This window comes from Musca vetustissima, unplaced genomic scaffold (genome assembly GCF_032173495.1).
Source record: "Musca vetustissima isolate MV318-11 ecotype Yass unplaced genomic scaffold, APGP_CSIRO_Mvet_v1 utg9436, whole genome shotgun sequence".
NCBI classification, from domain to species: Eukaryota; Metazoa; Arthropoda; class Insecta; order Diptera; family Muscidae; genus Musca; species Musca vetustissima.
In genome coordinates, this window is record NW_026875997.1 from 145,531 (window position 1) to 164,812 (window position 19,282).

At 34.9% G+C, this 19,282-nt stretch overlaps 1 protein-coding gene across 1 annotated transcript; it reads right to left on the reverse strand.

Moving 5' to 3' along the window:
- Window positions 1-1,583: 1,583 nt before the first annotated feature.
- LOC133338541 (uncharacterized) lies at window positions 1,584-16,165 on the reverse strand. The gene is made up of 3 exons (XM_061546713.1): window positions 16,066-16,165; window positions 10,198-10,220; window positions 1,584-2,744 (listed from the first exon to the last, which is right to left on the reverse strand). The coding sequence occupies exons 1-3, from the start codon at window positions 16,163-16,165 to the stop codon at window positions 1,584-1,586; spliced, it is 1,284 nt and encodes a 427-aa protein (XP_061402697.1).
- Between the last annotated feature and the right edge of the window lie 3,117 nt (window positions 16,166-19,282).

Consider the following 19,282-nt stretch of genomic DNA (forward strand, 5'->3'; position numbering starts at 1 on the left):
ATGTTATTTGGCCGTTTAAGTTTTGCAATGTTAAAGATCTTTAATTAGCCTTCCAAGCCTAGTGTATGTTTCTTGGTGTTTACGCTGAGCCCATTTCAAGTAGCAATTCCAATGTAGCAATTAAACCCCGAATTATGAGGGGTATGTCCAAGACTGATCCTCTTCGACCTATGTTTGGCTTTTCATTGACATTTCCGGCTTTACAAGAAATTAATATTCCAAGTTATAGCAAATTCGATCACAAATCTGAACTTGACCTGCTTACAGACAGGAAATCACTCACGTACAGCGCCCTATCGCAATTCATTCCAAATATATGGTAACCATATCTTGACAGTTATCAGCTCCTAATATCTACTATATGAGGGGTATATCCAAGACTGAACCTCTTCCACCTATTTTTGGCTTTTCATTGACATTTCCGGCTCTTTAAGAAATTTAAATTTCAAGTTTCAGCCAATTCGATCACAAATCCGGACTTGACCTGCTTACACACAAAAAAAAAAACACTCAGGTACAGCACCCTATCACAATTCGTTCAAAATATACGGTAACCATATCTTGACAGTTATCAGCTCCAAATATCTATTTTCTGCCCCAAATTGTGCACAAAATCCAAAGTTACCGATGATGTGATCCCGCAAATGTGTGATTACCACTTTTACTTAATTCAAAAATAATATGTTAATTAATTAAACATGCCAGTATTAATTTGAGAATAAAATATGTATGCCATCAATTAAAACTGAAAGAAGAAGATACCTTTCACTTTCCTTTCTAGAATTAGGCATATACATAACCAAAATTTTTTTGAACGAATCTTACGACATCAAAAATGCACGAAACCGGTGTTCAACATTAGCATCACCATCAATATTAATGTTATGCAATAGGAAAAGAATTTGATTTTGAATTTAGCATTAAATTGAGCTAATTTAATTTGCGATTTTTGGCGATTAGAAGAAGGCTGAGAAACCAGTTCAGTTAGTTCCTATGATTGGTTTGTATCAAAGTTTCTTATTTTTAGCAATTTTCAATTTTTAGTTTTGCTCTTCTCTTTTTTTATTGGTGATTTTTTTTGTGTTTTAGTGGCAATAAAAGTTCACACTACCAATTATATGTTGTGAAAAAAAAACATAGGAATTTTGAAAATACATTTTAGTCTGGTAATAAAATTGTTTAAGTTATTAGAGAAATTTAATGCTTCTTTCCTTTCCATTTCCTAAAAAATGTCAAAGGATACTGAACATTTTAATTTAATATTTTGTTTTTTTTTTTCTTTTTAAATAAAACTCTGAAGGTATTTTTTTAATAACTCTTTTTATTGTTCGTTTTGTTTTGAATTTGTTTGGTTCTTTGCATAGAAAAGATACCAACAAATAAAGGCCGTTTTTCTTTCTTTTTTCTTCTAGAACAGTTTAGCATCAAAACAATATGGCATTATTTTTGTGTTTTTGTTTGTTTGTTCGTCAACAATTTAAATATTTAAAAAACATATATTATATATAGAAAACAGGGGTGGGGGTGCTTAAACTATGTAATAAATTTCTTCGACTAATTACACATTAAAGTGTTCGTGGACTTTAGAAAGTGAAGGATGGTTGGGGATTGTTGGGATAGAAGTAGCCTTCCTGTTTTTTGGCTGGGGGACCGGCTTTGACTACGGGGGGCAAGTATGTGGGAGCGGGAGTTCTGGTTTGGGGTTTGGGTGTGGGAGCTTTGGTGATAACGGGTTTAGGTTTTTGGGTGGTAACGGGTTTTTGGGTGATGACTGGTTTAGGTTTGGGAGTGGTGGCCTTGGTGATAACAGGTTTTGGCTTCTGGGTGGTCTTGGGCACAACTGGAGTAGCTGCCTTAACAACGGGAGGCAAGTATTCTCTGTTGACGGGCTTGGGTTTAGGAGTGGTAGCCTTGGTGGTTACTGGTTTGGGTTTTTGGGTGGTGACTGGTTTAGGTTTGGGAGTGGTGGCCTTGGTGGTAACAGGTTTTGGCTTCTGGGTGGTCTTGGGCACAACTGGAGTAGCTGCCTTAACAACGGGAGGCAAGTATTCTCTGTTGACGGGCTTGGGTTTAGGAGTGGTAGCCTTGGTGGTTACTGGTTTGGGTTTTTGGGTGGTGACTGGTTTAGGTTTGGGAGTGGTGGCCTTGGTGGTAACAGGTTTTGGCTTCTGGGTGGTCTTTGGCACAACTGGAGGAGCTGGTTTAACAACGGGAGGCAAGTATTCTCTGTTGACGGGCTTGGGTTTGGGAGTGGTAGCCTTGGTGATTACTGGTTTGGGTTTTTGGGTGGTGACTGGTTTAGGTTTGGGAGTGGTGGCCTTGGTGGTAACAGGTTTTGGCTTCTGGGTGGTCTTTGGCACAACTGGAGTAGCTGCCTTAACAACGGGAGGCAAGTATTCTCTGTTGACGGGCTTAGGAGTGGTAGGCTTGGTGGTCACAATTTTTGGCTTAGGGGTCTCGATCACAAGTGGACGACCTGGTTTGACTACTGGGTTGAAGGGTTTAGAAGGCTTGTCGTAATGATAACCATCTTCCTTCTTGGTGACTGGAGGAACAGCCCTCACAGTGGGTCCGGGTGGAGTTGGTTTTCGTGTTGTAACTGGCTCACGTATAATTTTATCAGTGAAAGGTTTTTTGGGTGGCTCGTAATGATAACCATCAGCTTTCAAGTTGTTGCTGCTGGCAAACAAGTGCGACACATCAGCACTAACGTAAGCCACTAAGGCCAAGACCAACAAAAGTTTCTGAAATTTTGCACAAAAAGGGGAAAAAACGAAAAATTATTTTCTTGTTGTTGGTTTTCTATTTTTGCTGCTACTGCATATCAGGTAATCCACATGTGTAATATGCGTAACGGAAATCAATGTAATCCAAGGTTTCATATGATTTCCATCGGTTGCAACGTCCTGCTGAAATTCTGCTTACCATTGTGTTTTGAGTTGTTCTCACTCTGAACTATCCACGGAATGAATGTCGACGAATGACTGTGCTTGAAATCTCGATTGCGAAATTATTTATAACGCCAGAAAAAAAACTACGAAATAAGACGCACACACACACACAGAGAAACTCAGTAAACTCGAACTAAGGATGTTACAGTATGATGAGAAACGCTGAATGGCTGGCTAACTGGCTGAGAAAAACGCACAAATGAAACATGATTATCATTATAATTATAATGCTGAGATATTGCTATCCATGATGTTTTTGATTAAGCTGAACACCATCATCATCATCATCGCCTTCAACAACAACTTTTTAATTCTTAACATAGCAATAACCCCTTTGCCGCTGCCAAAAAAAAAAAAAAAAAAAAAAAAAAACAGAGAAAAAACTAAAAACAGCTATGACAGAACATCGCCGACCATAACTTGTTGTTGCCCTGTTTAATACAAGCTATCGATGCCAGTAGTACTACCACTACCACTGCGGGCTAAACTCATCCGAACATAATAATGAAGTTGTTGTTGTCACCAAAAAACAAAAACAGACAACACTGAGAATAGGCGACAAATAATAATGATGATGCTGGCGATGATGATGATGACCACAACAATATGTGACGCTCTCGAACCCAACCCAAGCCGACGCATAAGCCCATAAATACTAACCGTTGAACCAGCTCAACCACGCAGAACAAGTAACCACTTTTAAGTTTTCAAACCGCGAAAATAAGAATTAGTTTTGTTGTTGTTGTTTTCGCTGAATCTCTGAATTTAGCATCACTAGACAAGAATAAGAAGAGCAGATTCTTGATGATAATTATTTTGAACGAAATCTTATGGTTGCGTTTTTTTTTTGTGGCGAATTTAAACGCATATTCTAAATTATATTCAAATGTGTTATTTAAAAACATGTAAATTACCCGGTAAATCTAGTCGAAAGTAATGTCTGATGACGGTGATGACGGTGATGAAATAGATTTGATTTCATTCCGATTAGAATATCCGGAAAGAGAACAAGATATAATAGCGGTTTTTAACACTCGAGAAATATTAATGGTGATGTTGAAAGAAGGCATTTAAAAAATAAAAATGTTAGGCAACTAATAGCAGTAGACCAATTAAAGCAACCTGTGTGAATATATATATATATATATACCGGTATGCCAACCCGATATGCCAAATTACAAAGAATTTTGTGGGAAAATGCGGCTACCGGAAATGGGTACCACTTCGTTGAGAAAATGCGGCTAACACATGTAAAACATTCATGAGGAACCATTATATTAGGACTATGTTATAACAAAGACCTATATCGACTTTTTTTCAAAAATATTTATATTTCACTTTCCCAGAACCCGGTATGCCATATAAAAGACTTTACTTGAAAAATACGTCTAAAACCTAAAAAAATCAGGAAATTTGTCGAAAAATTCAGAAATGTTTGGGTGTATCCCGGACATAAACCCGATCGAAATAATATATGTTATATAAATATGCCCAAATTTTGTGCCAGTTGGACAGTCATGCAGATATTTCAGTAACCATTGTATGAAATCGGACCATATTATATACAGGGTTACCCATTTCTTGGTTTCACATATAAAAACCAATTTGCCAGGTATTACAGCTTTGTGTAGCCCCAAGAGTTTTTAACGCCTCAAAATAATGGTTCTAGATCCACATTTTAGACTTGACTTGATCTTTACTAGCTGAGTCGATCTAAACATACGTGTCCATCCGTTCGTTTCCCCTTCATAATTTTCAAACACGATACAAGCGACACTTATGGACCAATCATCACGAAATTTTGCATGTAGGACGGGTTCTGAACAAAGATAATGAAATTTTTGTCTGCTACAATAATGAATATTACGAAATTTTACACACTCGGACTGATCTGACTAAGGAACCAGTATGAGCCTTTTCAAAATAATCGGTCAATATTAAGCAGATATCAGAATAAATAGATATTTAAAGGTGTCTATATGTTATGATATTATGTAGTATTACCGATTATGGTCAAGGATCCCTACAATGTTCGGTGATGATATTTAAGAGATGAATTGGACCGAAAAAGCATTAAACTTTTTCGTCGACTCTACAGCCGCATTCAACTGCCCTATCCCGCATTCCTGCAAAATTAATAAGGCTATATAGGATAACTTTCAGTGGCACAAGATCTGCCACTCTCGGAGCCCTTTAATACCGAACGAGGATTCAGACAAGGTGACAATTTGTCGTGTGACCTTTTTAACTGCTACTGGAAAAGGTCATACGAGAGGCAAAAATGAACAGAAATGACACTCTGTACACCAAGCAACACATGCTACACGCCTACGCCCATGATTTTTAAAGAATATTTTATTAAGAATACTTAGGCCAATAGGCATGGATTTTCTAAAGAATATTTTATTAATAATCACTAGGCAAACAAGCGTGGATTTTTTAAGAATATTTTTTAAGGCCTAGAATAGGCGTGGATTTTTTAAGGCCTAGAATAGGCGTGGATTTTTTAAGAATATTTTATTAAGCATCCCTAGGCCAATAGGCGTGGATTTTTATAGAAAATATTATTTAATATCCTTGGACCCTCAGTCATGGATTTTTATAGAATATTTTATTAAGAACCATTAGCCCAATAGGCGTGGATTTTTAAAGAATATTTTATTAAGAACCATTAGCCCAATAGGCGTAGATTTTTAAAGAATATTTTATTAAGAACCATTAGCCCAATAGGCGTGGATTTTTAAAGAATATTTTATTAACATCCCATAGGCCATAAGGCGTGGATATGTAAAGAATATTTTATTAACATCCCATAGGCCATAAGGCGTGGATATGTAAAGAATATTTTATTAACAGGCGTGGATATGTAAAGAATATTTTATTAACATCACATAGGCCATATGGCGTGGATCTGTAAAGAATATTTTATTATGAATCCTTAGGCCTCTAGGAGTGGATTTTTAAAGAATATTTTATTAAGAACCCTTAGCTCAATAGGCGTGGATTTTTAAAGAATATTTTATTAAGAACCCTTAGCCCAATAGGCGTGGATTTTTAAAGAATATTGTATTGAGAACCCTTAGGCCAATAAGCGTGGATTTTTAAAGAATATTTTATTAAGAATCCTTAGGCCAATAGGCGTTGATTTTTTAAGAATATTTTATTAAGAACCCTTAGGTTAAAATGCGTGGATTTTTAAAAAATATTTTATTAAGAATCCTTAAGCCAAAAGGCGTGGATTTTTAAAGAATATTTTATTGAGAACCCTAAGTCCAATATGCATGGATTTTTATAGAAATTTTAATTTAATATCTTTGGGCCCTCAGTCATGGATTTTGAAAAAATATTTTATTAAAAACCCTAATGCCCCTGTGCGTGGATTTTTAAAGAAAATTTCATTTAATATCCTTGGGCCCTCAGACGCGGATTTTTAAAGGAATTTTTATTAAGAACCCTTTGGTGCATTAGGCGGTGTTAAAAAACATTTTTCAAGAACCCATTCGAATATTAGATGGAGGGTTTTTAGGAATGTTTTTTATAACCACTCCATTAGGGTATGTATTTCAGTAAGCATGGTTGTTAAAGAAAATTTAACATAAGGTCAATGAAACAAAAGTTCTGGATTTTTCTTAAGGATCGTTATTTAGTACGCAAAAACCAGAACAAAATTTAGGACAGTAAACAAGTCCTAACAAGCTTCTAAAGTGGCGAAGATGTGCTCAAAGTCTCGATTTCGATACCGTCTGTAATTCTGGGGACAAAACTTTCCACACAACTAATAGCTGTGAGGGTGTGGTCCTCATTGAACATCAAAAAGTTCCTTCCCGAATTATACAAAATACCATCCATCCAAGGTCATAAGAGGCCTTCTAACTTGGAATACCTTTAAGAAGTCTTCTATAGCTTTTCGACTTTCTATAGACTTCTAAAAGGTGTTCCAAATAAAGGAGACAAATGTCTTTTCAACCGTTCAGAGGTCTTTATACATGGAAGGCCGTTCAGAGGTCGTCTATACATGGAAGACCGTTCAGAGGTCGTCTATACATGGAAGACCGTTCAGAGGTCTTCTATACATAGAAAACCGTTCAGAGGTCTTCTATATATAGAATACCGTTCAGAGGTCTTCTATACATAGAAGACCGTTCAGAGGTCTTCTATACATAGAATACCGTTCAGAGGTCGTCTATACATAGAAGACCGTTCAGAGGTCTTCTATACATAGAATACAATTCAGAGGCCTTTTATATATAGATGAACAAATTGAGAAGGGGTCTGCCAGTAAATGGGTATCTGATGGTATCAACGCGCCAGACGTCCAGTAGTCTCGGGCATACTGTGGAACTTGATATCTACAACTTTTATATTTGTGCCGCCATAAATAAAACGTCAGTTTTTAAATACGGAGAAGAATGGTGTTGGCCAAAAAAATTCTATTTTTAAGAAATTATTATGGCGGACTAAAAAATCTGGATATACATTCACATTAGCACTATGTTTTATTGCCATAAATCTTACACCACGGTTTATATATTGCATTTATGTTAATTTCAAATTTAGTCTTTGGTGAGACCTTCTGTTAACACGTTTTTTACTTAAGTCGTTTGTTTTATGTGTATAATGCCACCGTAGCATAATTTGATATATTGGTTTTATGTAAATTTGATTTTTATTACTAAAATTTTTTTTTTTTTGGTTAAACAAGAATCTAATTCATAGCAAAACAAGGAAGTATTTGTTTCTTTCCCAACCAGAACCACTTAGTAAAGCGAAACCACTCCTCCAGTTATCCAGTTTTCGGGTGTTGTTGGTAACTAATTAACATAATTTATATCAACGAATTTAAATATATTATTTAGTTAAGATAAGAAGCGAATATTCTGATTCATATAAAGTGTAGCAGTTTTGCGAATTCGATTTTAGACAAATTCTAGAAGAGTTGGGATAAGGTTGTGAAACTGAAAATAAAAATCACCATGACTGGAGGGTGTATTAATTTCGAAATTGGGGTTGTAATATATGTATATATCTGTCGGAGTAAGTGTCGCTCAAAATCATGAAAAATATGTTTTTAAATAATTTTTGTGGCGTTGTTTAGTACCTTCTTTGGACTTTTATATCCGAAACAAAGCGACATTCAAATTTTTTTGCGATCGACCATGGCGTATTGCGTATACTATGAAAGTTGTAATCATTGCAGAGCTCCGAAATGCTCGCTCGAATTCGGGCGGGGGTACTCTTGCGAGTAGAAAAAGTAAATAGAGTATACTCTATTTTTCTCTGCCACTCAAATAAGAGCGCAAGTGCTTCGCTCGTTTTCGAGTGGGAGTGAAATACGCTCGAAATCGAGCAGATTACACTCTTGCCGAGTACTCTTTTGTTTTTATTTATGTTTTTGTTGTGATACCGTTGTTTTACTTGATGTTGTTTGTGTGCATTGTTTGTTTGTTTGTTTTGTGATGTTTGGTTTCCTCATACTCGAAAGTAACGCCCTGCCATTCGACCAATTTTATACCCTCCACCAAAAGGTTGACTATATATTAGGTTGGGGAAAAAGAAATCCATTATTTTTTATGAACTATAGGACTTTATTTTGCATGCTTCGGAATGTCAGGAATGCACCGTTTTGTTGTATTATTTGTTGCCATTTTAAAGGAACCTTCATAATGGCTCTCTTATAAAAGTCCTGCTCTCTATTTGCAAAAAAACTCTAGTATTCGATTTTCACAATCCTCTCCAGATACCAATTTTTTTTCATTAAAGAAATTTTGCAATGCAAGAAAAAGATGATAATCTCTTGGTGTCCAAGTCTGGACTGTATTGCGAATATATTAAAATTTCCCAACCAAGCTCCCGAAGTTTCTGGTGAGTCACTGTAGATGTGTGTGGTCCAGCGTTGTCATGGTGAAATACGACACATCTCCTGTTGGCCAATTCAGGCCGTTTCTTTTCAATTGTAAATGGCTTTATGGTCGATGTTACGACTGTCAACATATACTAAATTTTGGTCAGATATGCTTATTACAATGGGACAAAATTATGTAAATAAATTAAAAGCAAAATATCGAAATCTAAACCGATTTCATCATCATGTCACATGTTCGGCCACATTTTGAATTCTTTATTTACATATAAATCCAAATTTCGTGCAAATGTAAGGATAAATAGGGACTTTGGTGCACCATTTACACAAGAACTGACGAAAATATATATGGGACATATATTTAAATCTGACTCGATTTCCACCAAAATTTACCACACATCATTCTAGACTTTATTCAGTACGATATGCCAAATTTGGTGCAAATCGAAGTATATATGTGGACTTTGGTGCACCATTTACATTAAATGGGACGAACATATATATGGGAGCTATATCTAAATCTGACTCGATTTCCACGAAATTTAACACACATCATTCTAGACTTTATTCAGTACGCTATGCCAAATTTCGTGCAAATCGAACGATATATAAGGACTTTGGTGCACCATTTACTATAAATCGGACGAAAATATATATGGGAGCTATATCCAAATCTGAACCGATTTTCAAGAAACTTGACACACATCTTTCCAGACCTAATTCATTTCGCTGTGCCAAATTTCGTGCAAATCGAACGATGTATAGGGGATTTGGTATATGGGAGCTATATCTAAATCTGGACCCATTTTCAGGAAACTTAACACTCGTCATTCTAGACCTAAAACATTAGGCTCGTGCAAATCGAGAGATATATAGCCCTTCCAACGAGCATAAATTTGCAATTGTTTCATCGATAATTTACGAGAAATCTATCAGTGCAGCCATCTGCCGAAAAATAATAGATTTCTTTTCCCCCAACCTAATATACATTTGGGGAGGCCTACAATTTCATTGTTTCGAATTATTGTTGTGACATTAAAATGTGAAGACTTCGGATATTAAAATTAATCATGTATATGAATACAGCAACAAGTGTTCTCAATCTATAAACATGCACTGCAATCCAGCTTTCTAGCAAAATCAGAATATTATTTCTAAAATACCATAAATTAATTTGTTTAATGTGGCATTCTTGTCATCAATTGTTATCTAAATACGTATCGTTTTCCAACCAATTCCTAAACAATACCTAATAAATATTATAATAAATCATAAAGCACTTAATAACCAATTTTTGACAGTAATCATATATAATATAAATGATAGAATGAAAAAAAAAACATAAACATGATGATAGTTGAGTTGATGAGTAGACGCTAGACTTACCTTACCAAAAAATCGTAGAATACCTGAAATGAGAAATTTATGAATGAGAAAATAAATACAAAGAAGGAAGAAGGAAAAAAATATTTGAAACATATATTTTGTGGGGGTGAAGGTCATTGTGTGGGGAATATAAGGAAATAGTGAGTAAACGATAAATTGCAACAAATCAGCAATACAAAACTATTTTAATTTAACCATTGGTATATCAGTTTCAATTTGTTTAAAAGGTATTTATGCTGGTACAAATAGCTTGAAGTGTTAAGTTAGTTGACATATATTCATCATTTTTGCAGTAAATCTAATTTTGGTGTAACGTGCGACTTCGTCCAGAACTAATGAACTGGATTAGACATAAACATTTTAAAGAGTTCTCGAATAAGGTCGAATATGCTATTGTAGAAGTTTACATCGAAAATGAAATCGGTAAACCACGTGGTATTGGCAGAATGGGAAAATTTCGCAAAAAAAAAATCGGCAGACATTGTTGACGTCATTAAGAAGGTTTATGCTTTTTTATAGAATTTCTGCATACCAGAGTATAGTAAGATTATATGAGCAGTATACAAACAGAATACTAAAAAGAAACATGCTGACGTTAAATACAAATCAAGACTGACCACATAATATGAGGTGAAATATAGTTTGAAGATGTATATATACTAATCTGCTGTTCGACACCATATACAAACATAATCCAGAAAAGAATTCAGAGACAAGTAGAAACCATTCTGAGATCAGAACAAGCTTGTTTTAGACCAAGAATTATCTATGGCAAAAACCAGTACGGAAAGCAGTAAAGTCGGACTGGGTCGACTATATGATACCCTTCACCACTTTGGGTATATTCTACATATATATTCTAACAGACGTCGCGTTTTTGTTATATATCTATATCTGAACCGATTTCAGGGAAACTTGCCAGAGACTGATTTATATTACTTCAGTACGTTGTGTCAATCGGCCTACCTATGAATCTTTTCACGAAGCTTAGCAACATCATTCTAGACTTAATTCAGTACACTATACCATAATGCGTGCAAATCGAAAGATATATATAGGGACTTTGGTGCATCAATTACATAAAATTGAACGAAAATATATATGGGAACCGATTTTCACAAAACTTACAACACGTCATTCTAGACTTAATTCAGTACGATATGATATTACGCTGTGCCAAATTTCCTGCAAATCAAAAGACATATAGGGACTTTGGTACACCATTTACCTTAAATCGGACGAAAATATATATGGGAGCTATATCTAAATCTGCACCGATTTTTCGCAATTTCAATAGGGTTTGTCCTTGGGCCAAACAAATGAGCTGTGCCAACTTTCATCCAATTCGGACCATAAATGCGGCCTGTACTTTGTTTACAATTTAACATGGACAGCCGGACGGACGGACATGCATAAATTGAGTCAGATAGTGATTCTATGCATATTCTCAAAAGGAACCATGGTCTATCTCGATTATTTTTGCCTGTTACAAACATATGCACAAAGACATAATACTCTGTGGTGAAGGATATAATTAAGAACTTTGTTAAATTCCGCTGCACCGACATGTTTATAACTCAACCATGATGTGTACATTCAAACTACATAGAATCGATCGAAGCCATGTTGACCTGAGTGGCTAACCAACAAAGTTCATAGCTGGTTAGCCGCCAAGGTCCCGAGGCCACCAAGGTCCCAGAATGTCAAATTACAACCACTTCGCAATGCTAAAATATTATAATTTTGGTTGCAAAATGTAAATTCATATAATGTGACCATTACAAAATATCAACCACTATTTCCAAAACTACCTCCATATCACAACACAGCAATTCTGACCGAAACAGAAATCTAGCTAGCTTTGTACTCTTGTAATACTTATTTCCAAAAACTCAAAATTTCAAATATAGGTTCACTCAAATCTTAATTTAGTACAAGTTTTTCACATTAATATAAATTTCTATGACTGCCTACCTTAACGAACATAAGTACGAATTTCCAAAACTTTCCATATACCCCAATCTTAATTCCAAAATTTAGGATTCCACCTCTATCGGTTCGCCTAAATCCATATTGTATCAAATTTAGTACGCATAAGTACAAACTCCCAAAACTACACCCATATACACTTTAACCATAATTTAAATTCCAAATTTCAGAATTCCAGATCTATCGGTTCACTAAAAATTGTTCCAAATTTTGTACCAATTAGCACATAAGTACAAATTTCCATTACTACCTACATCATACAATCCAATAAAAATCTTATTTCCCAATTGCAGAATTGCAGACCTATCGGTTTACCCTAAATCTAAATGGTACCAAATTTAGTACCACTTACTACACATAAGTACGAATTTCCAAAACTTTTTACATACCTCAATTCTACACTCCATGAGTAATATTTATTTCAAATCTGTACTATTCCAGCTCTAAATCAAAATTGTATCAAATTTAGTACCCATATGTAAAAATTTCCAAAACTACATCCAAACTCCTAATCTTGCAATCCAACGATAATCTAATTTCCAAATTTCAGTGTTCCAGCTCTATCGGTTCACCTAAATCCAAATTGTACCAAATGTAGTACCATTTAGTAGACATAAGTGGAAATTTTCATTCTACACCCCTATCCTAACTCCAAATTTCAGAATTCTAGTTCTATAGCTTCACCCAAAATTCAAATTGTACCAAATTTAGTACACATGAGTACGAATTTCCCAAACTAGCAACATACCTCAATTCTGCACTATGGTTTTTTTACGTTTATTTTGGCATAAACTCTAATTTTAAAGCTATGGAATTGAAATTTGATTTGTATGCTCCCAAGATGACCTACCAATTTTCATATGATTTGGGGCACTATTTCATATAGCTGCCATATAGCCGATCTGGCCGATTTGTCCCGACTTTCTTGTTTATAAAGCTATTGAAGTGAAATTTGGTTTGTATACAATTTTTATGCTCCCAAGATGTCCTACGAATTTTCATATGATTTGGGGCACTATTTCATATAACTGCATATAACAAAATGTTTGTTCCTTACTTCGGCTATGTTTTCATTACCGACTGCTTTATTCAAAACAAAGGCCATGTCTCTGTCGTTGAATATTTTGGCGGAAACCGTAGCAGCAATGATAAAGCGTATTTTGTGAAGCAACTTCGGAGGCTAATTTCCTTTTTAGCCTAGGTCCAGCATGTTTATAATTTAATTTTGGGCGACCTATTTTTTTTTTGGGAAAACATACTGCTCATCCATTACTATAATTATACTTTTGCTAAGCCATTTTGAATGTTTAGTTTTAAATCGCTCTAATTTACGATTGAAATTTGGCAACTGATTTTTTATATAATTAACAAAATCTTTAACTTCTTTCGATATCAAACGCATTTGGTCTTCATTTAAGCTGTTATTATTGATATTGTGAAACACATATTTCACAAGTACATCTTCTGAGCGATTTTTGCTGCTCCAAATTTCAATAAGAGCTGTATGGGCAAACACATGTTTATCAGTAAAAAACACGAGTTGGCACAAAATAGCACATAAAAGGCTAGTTACTCATTAATTAACACACTTTTGTTAATAACTTGGCATTTACACCTTTTTGCAATGCTTTGCCATTCACAAGTTACACTCCACGGAACAAAACTACAATTTATAGATTTTATATAAAATATATTTTATATAAAAAAATTGACTTTATGCCAAAAAAAAAAAATCATACTTTTTACCCATAGTGCAATGCTGCAGTAATCTTATTTCCAAATGACAGTGTTCCAACTCAATCGGTTCAACCAAATCCGAATTGTACCAAATATAGTACCATTTAGTATCTTCCATATATATAGGTACAAATTTCCAAAACTAGCTGCATATCGCTATCATACACTCCGACTCAGGATTCCAGCATCATGTTAATTTCAAATTATAGGATTCCAGTTTCATTCGTTTCTTCAAATTCCAATTGTACCAAATTTAGTACATATCAGTACTTTTCGTATAGAGGAGTACACGCTTTCAAAACCCCCTCCTTACGTCCTCCCTACTTCTCAACCTTAATTCGCATTCCAATTCTCAAGTTTTTAACTCTCTCCATTGAAATTGTGCCAAATTTCAATAGATGGGCCTACCTCTACAGGAGTTATCTCGCCACTGAGAATGTCGGCCAGAACCCTTATCAAACATAGGTTCACATTGAACATCTTCTGCCAATAGGTATTTATTATGTTTTTTTTTAACAGACATACGGATGTGACTAAATCAAGGTTATAAAAATCAGAATAAAATATTAGTCTTTTTTGTGGCTATTCCTTTTGAAGGCTTTTTCTGTCTATAGACATAGGCTCTTTGCCACGAATAAGTCTTCTAAAAGTTTCATCGCATTATTTTGCTCGGACATTTTTAGATAACTTAAAAGAAAACCATGGTAAATATTGCATGTCTCAAAATCAGATTGCTACTTTCTAAAACCGTAATACATATGGTATTTTTTAAAACCCAGATATAAATAAATACTCATTAATTGTTTTCTCATTTACCCCCAAACAAGCAATTAAGCGATTATATTAACAGCATAATAAATAGCCGTGTTCTCGGACATCCTAATTAATTCAGCGATTTAAAGTAGTCTTAAATTAGGGTGAAGATATCAATTTCATTAAAGTATCAACTTTCATATACCTATGTACGTACAGTGGAGGTGATACAGAAGCGTGTTTTATTCGATAATTGCTGTTGACAGTTTATCTTATCACTGCAATCTGTACAATTGGTTTATTTGCATATTTAAAAAAAAATTATATAAACAATGTGGGCATTAATTCCTTACTGCAAATCAATACATAAATTAAATCGATATTTATATTCTTTATTTTCAAATGCGAAAGCGAAAGTAATTGAAATTTCGTTTTTTTCCAAATTTCACACATTATGAAATCAAAATATTAGCACTATTAAAATGATGTCTAATGGTTTCAGAAGTTTCCTAAAATATCGACACATGTTATGTAGTATTGTTGAAACATGTTTTGTGAATTAGCTGTCGAACATGCTTAAAAACAGTTTGTGTTTTATTTTCGGTTCTATATGTATGGCAAAAACAAGTTGGTGACAAAAAATTATTGGTGGTTTTTTGACAAGCGACCGAACAACTCGAAAATAGGGGAAACGACAAAAAAAAAACACAAATTACTATTAAGTTAAACATGATTAGAGTTCGTGTTGAAGAACGCACCATCTGATTGACTTCTACATTTTTGGTAGTCGCAAAAAATTATGTATTTTTGTTTGTATTCTGTTAAAATTTGGTTAACTTCCAGCTATTAAAATGGAAACAAATCGATAGATTGGTTTGTTGCTGAACAGTATTTTAAATATTATTTTTTCCAGGGTAGTCACATAGAGCAATCGATGGTTCTTTGAAATCTTCAGCATGAAAAAACTGACTACTGAACTAATTATCTGTCCATGATCAAGAAATGAACGAATAGATTTTACGCTGTTCCGGGATTACGAAATCATTTTTTTTCTCAATAAATTGATGTTTGCAAAAGAAAAATGTTCATACATACATCCATGATCAAGAAATGAACGAATAGATTTTACGCTGTTCCGGGATTACGAAATCATTTTTTTTCTCAATAAATTGATGTTTGCAAAAGAAAAATGTTCATACAACACCCGGAATGAAATCCTGAATAAGCGCTTGTATCAGAAAATAAACGTAAGATGAGCTAGAATGACACAAGAGTTCCAGCATACATTGTGGACCTGCTTGAACTCACCACTCTCAGTGAAGTGGAGGAAGACACGAGTGCGGTGAATGATCATCTCTTCAGCCGCCTGTTTCCCTTATTACCCTTTACAATTGCTAAAGTTTATTTTCAATTGATTGTAATTACTCATCAAATCCTGACTCAAATAATTTGTCGATGTTTGGGGATTTAGTCGTCTTGTGGAACACATAATCAATGACAAAGCGAAGAACGAGATCTAAATTGTTTAGGGGGTAACCTTACTCTTCAATATTTGCGGATTCCTGACTGCAGAAGCATCGTTTCTGCAAACAGGCATAAGTGTCAGTCACGTAACCCCCCTTCACTTGGACGCGTTTATAATATTGGCACGAACAGATTAACAGCTGGAACAACCTATGTTTTTGTTTTTTTCTTCCAATTTGCAGAATATAGAAGTTCTCATTCACGTTGTGACACATCCTTTATTGAATAAAAGTTCTGATTTTTTTCTGTAGGATATTCCAGAAGTTTTGTTACTTCTTCCACAATGAATTGGTCTTATATTTTTGGGAAGTTCAATATTTTACTCCACAATGCTTTCAGCTCTATATTAATCAGACGGATTCTTATCGTCCTTTTCTGGAGCGTCCAATGACGAGGGACCTCAAGAACGTGCGATTCCGGTCAATCAGCTTCAACAATTGCCACGCTGTACTATGTCGGGAGTTCATACTAACAGTGGCCAAAAATAGAAGGAGTTATCGTAGGTGGATGAAATTTGGTACAAGTGCTCATTATTGGCCGAAATAGCAAGTGACAAAACATTGGATATATACTTTCATCCGATTTTAGGGAATTGGTGCACCAAAGCCCCTGAAAATCATTCGATTTGCACGATTTTTTTGCATAGCGTACTGAATTACGTCTACAATGATGTGTGCTAAATTTAGTGAAAATCGGTTCAGATTTAGATATAGCTCCCATATATAGATTCGCCCGATTTTAGGTAAATGGTGCTCCAAAGTCCCTGTAAATCGTTTGATTTGCACGAATTTTGGCATAGCGGTCTGAATTATTTCTACAATGATGTGTGTTAAGTTTCCTGAAAATCGGTTCTGATTTCGATATAACTCCCATATATGGTATCGCCTGATTTTAGGTAAATGGTGCACCAAAGTCCCTGAAAATCATTAGATTTGTACGAAATTTCGCATAGCGGACTGAATTAAGTCTAGAATGATGTCTGATCTGCTTCATGAAAATCGGTGCAGATTTAGATATAGCTCTCATAAATAGTTTCGCCCGATTTTAGGTAAATAGTGCACCAAAGACCATGGAAATCCTTCAATATGCACTGATTTCGGCATAGCGTACTCAATTACGTCTAGAATGACGTGTGCTAAGTTTGGTTAAAATCGGTTCAGATTTAGATATAGCTCCCATATATAATTTCGTCCCATTTTATGTAAATACCTTTCGATTTTTTGTATAGCGTACTGAATTAAGTATAGAATGAAACCTCCTATATAAAGATCCATAGTTAAGCCGATTGACAAAACGTACTGAAGTTTATATAAATTAATCTCTGGCAAGTTTCCTTGAAATCGGTTCAGATATAGATATATCATATATATAATTTCGACTTATTCATGTTTATTGTATAATCAATGGATGCTTGATTGAGATTAAATTTAAACAGTGCAGCATACCGAATAGATTGTGTGAAGTTTTCTTTAAATCAATTTACAAAATTTAGCATAGGTTGCAGAATGACATGTGTAGGGTTTAGAGATAGATAAAAATCACAATGTTCCTTCGAAAAGGCGACGTCTTTTAGGATACATATGTAGAATATGCCCTAAGTGGTGAAGCGTATCATATAGTCGTCCCAGTCCAACTTTACTACTTTCCTTACTGTTTTTTTCTTTTTGTTTTTTGTTGAAATTCGCAAATGTTTGACCACATACTAAGTTAAACAAGTGAAACAGCGTTAAGTTCGGCTGGGCCGAACTTTGGATACCCTCCACCATAGATATACTGGCAGGTACTTAAAACGAAAATATAGGGAAAATACCAAAAAATTGACTTATATCGACATTTCTACAAACCGATTATGTAAAAAAATAATTTTCAATAGAAAATTATACCCTCATCCTTATGGCTAATTAGTGTGAATACACTTTCACACGGTGAAAATGTGCCTCATCGAAATATTTGTTCTAGACCCCATGTTTCTTTCGACCAAATCCGTTTCAGAAAAATTTTATTTCATCCCATCTTATTATGTCTTCCAAACTTAGTTCAAGTCCGAATTTGGGGAATATCGGTCAATGCCGTCTGGTACCTCCCACACAGGGGCTACGGCTAAGCCTAAATGCGGGGTATAGTTCACATATATTTCTTTATCGAACCGTACGTTCTATTTTTTTTTTTATCTCGATATCCTTCGCAGGTGAAATGATTAAAACAGAGTGTTAGAACGAAACCCAAAACGCGGAAAATCAGATAATTATATTAATATAAAAAATTGGGTTATATGGGGTTGACTATTAATAACTTTCGGAAGGGAGATTTGTTTCCATATACTGCTACAAAATACCAAATTTCAGTGATTTCGGTTGAAAAACGCGCTCAAGAACCTCAAAATGCCGAAATTTGGGGGTACCTTTGTATGGGGGCTAACAGAAAAAATGGACTTATAACTAAAATTTTTGTGGAGTGATTTGGTACCCAATAAGGACCCAATGTACCAAATTTCAGCGAATTCAGTTGAAAAACGCGCTCAAGAACCCAAAAATACCGAAAATTGGGGGATACCATTATATGGGAGCTATGCCTAAACGTTGATCGATATATCCCATCTTCGAACTTGACCTGCCTGCAGACAAAAGACAACCCTATGCAAAATGTCAGCACCCTATCTCAATTCTTTCGGAAGATAGCGTGATTACAACAGACAGGCGGACGGACATGGCTAGATCGTCTTAGAATTTTACCCTGATCAAGAATATATATACTTTATAGGGTCGGAAATGAATATTCCGGTGAGTAACAAACGGAATGACAAAATTAATATATCCTCCATACTATGGTGGAGGTTATAAACATAAGGAAGATCTTCACCGATTGACTTTATCCTAGTTCATTCGATAGCTACACACTCCCAGTGAAATGTGTAAAAATTTGGAACCGATTGGATTATTAGTTTTTGAGTTATCATTCCCGCCATTCGTAAACACACAGTTTCGAGAAAAATGCGTTTAAAGTTTGAGAATCACTCTTGCCATCACTTGATGCTGACACAATAAATCGGCTATATCTTCAAGAGTTCTTGAGATTTTCACTT

What these genes read in the sequence shown, in the direction of transcription:
- LOC133338541 (XM_061546713.1), bottom strand. Translation starts at nt 16,165, where the DNA reads ATGTGTTCCACAAGACGACTAAATCCCCAAACATCGACAAATTATTTG. An exon ending in GAAAATAAACTTTAGCAATT is followed by an intron (nt 10,221 to 16,065) that starts GTAAAGGGTAAT and finishes TTCTCATTTCAG; the next exon opens with GTATTCTACGATTTTTTGGT. An exon ending in TTCTACGATTTTTTGGTAAG is followed by an intron (nt 2,745 to 10,197) that starts GTAAGTCTAGCG and finishes GCAAAATTTCAG; the next exon opens with AAACTTTTGTTGGTCTTGGC.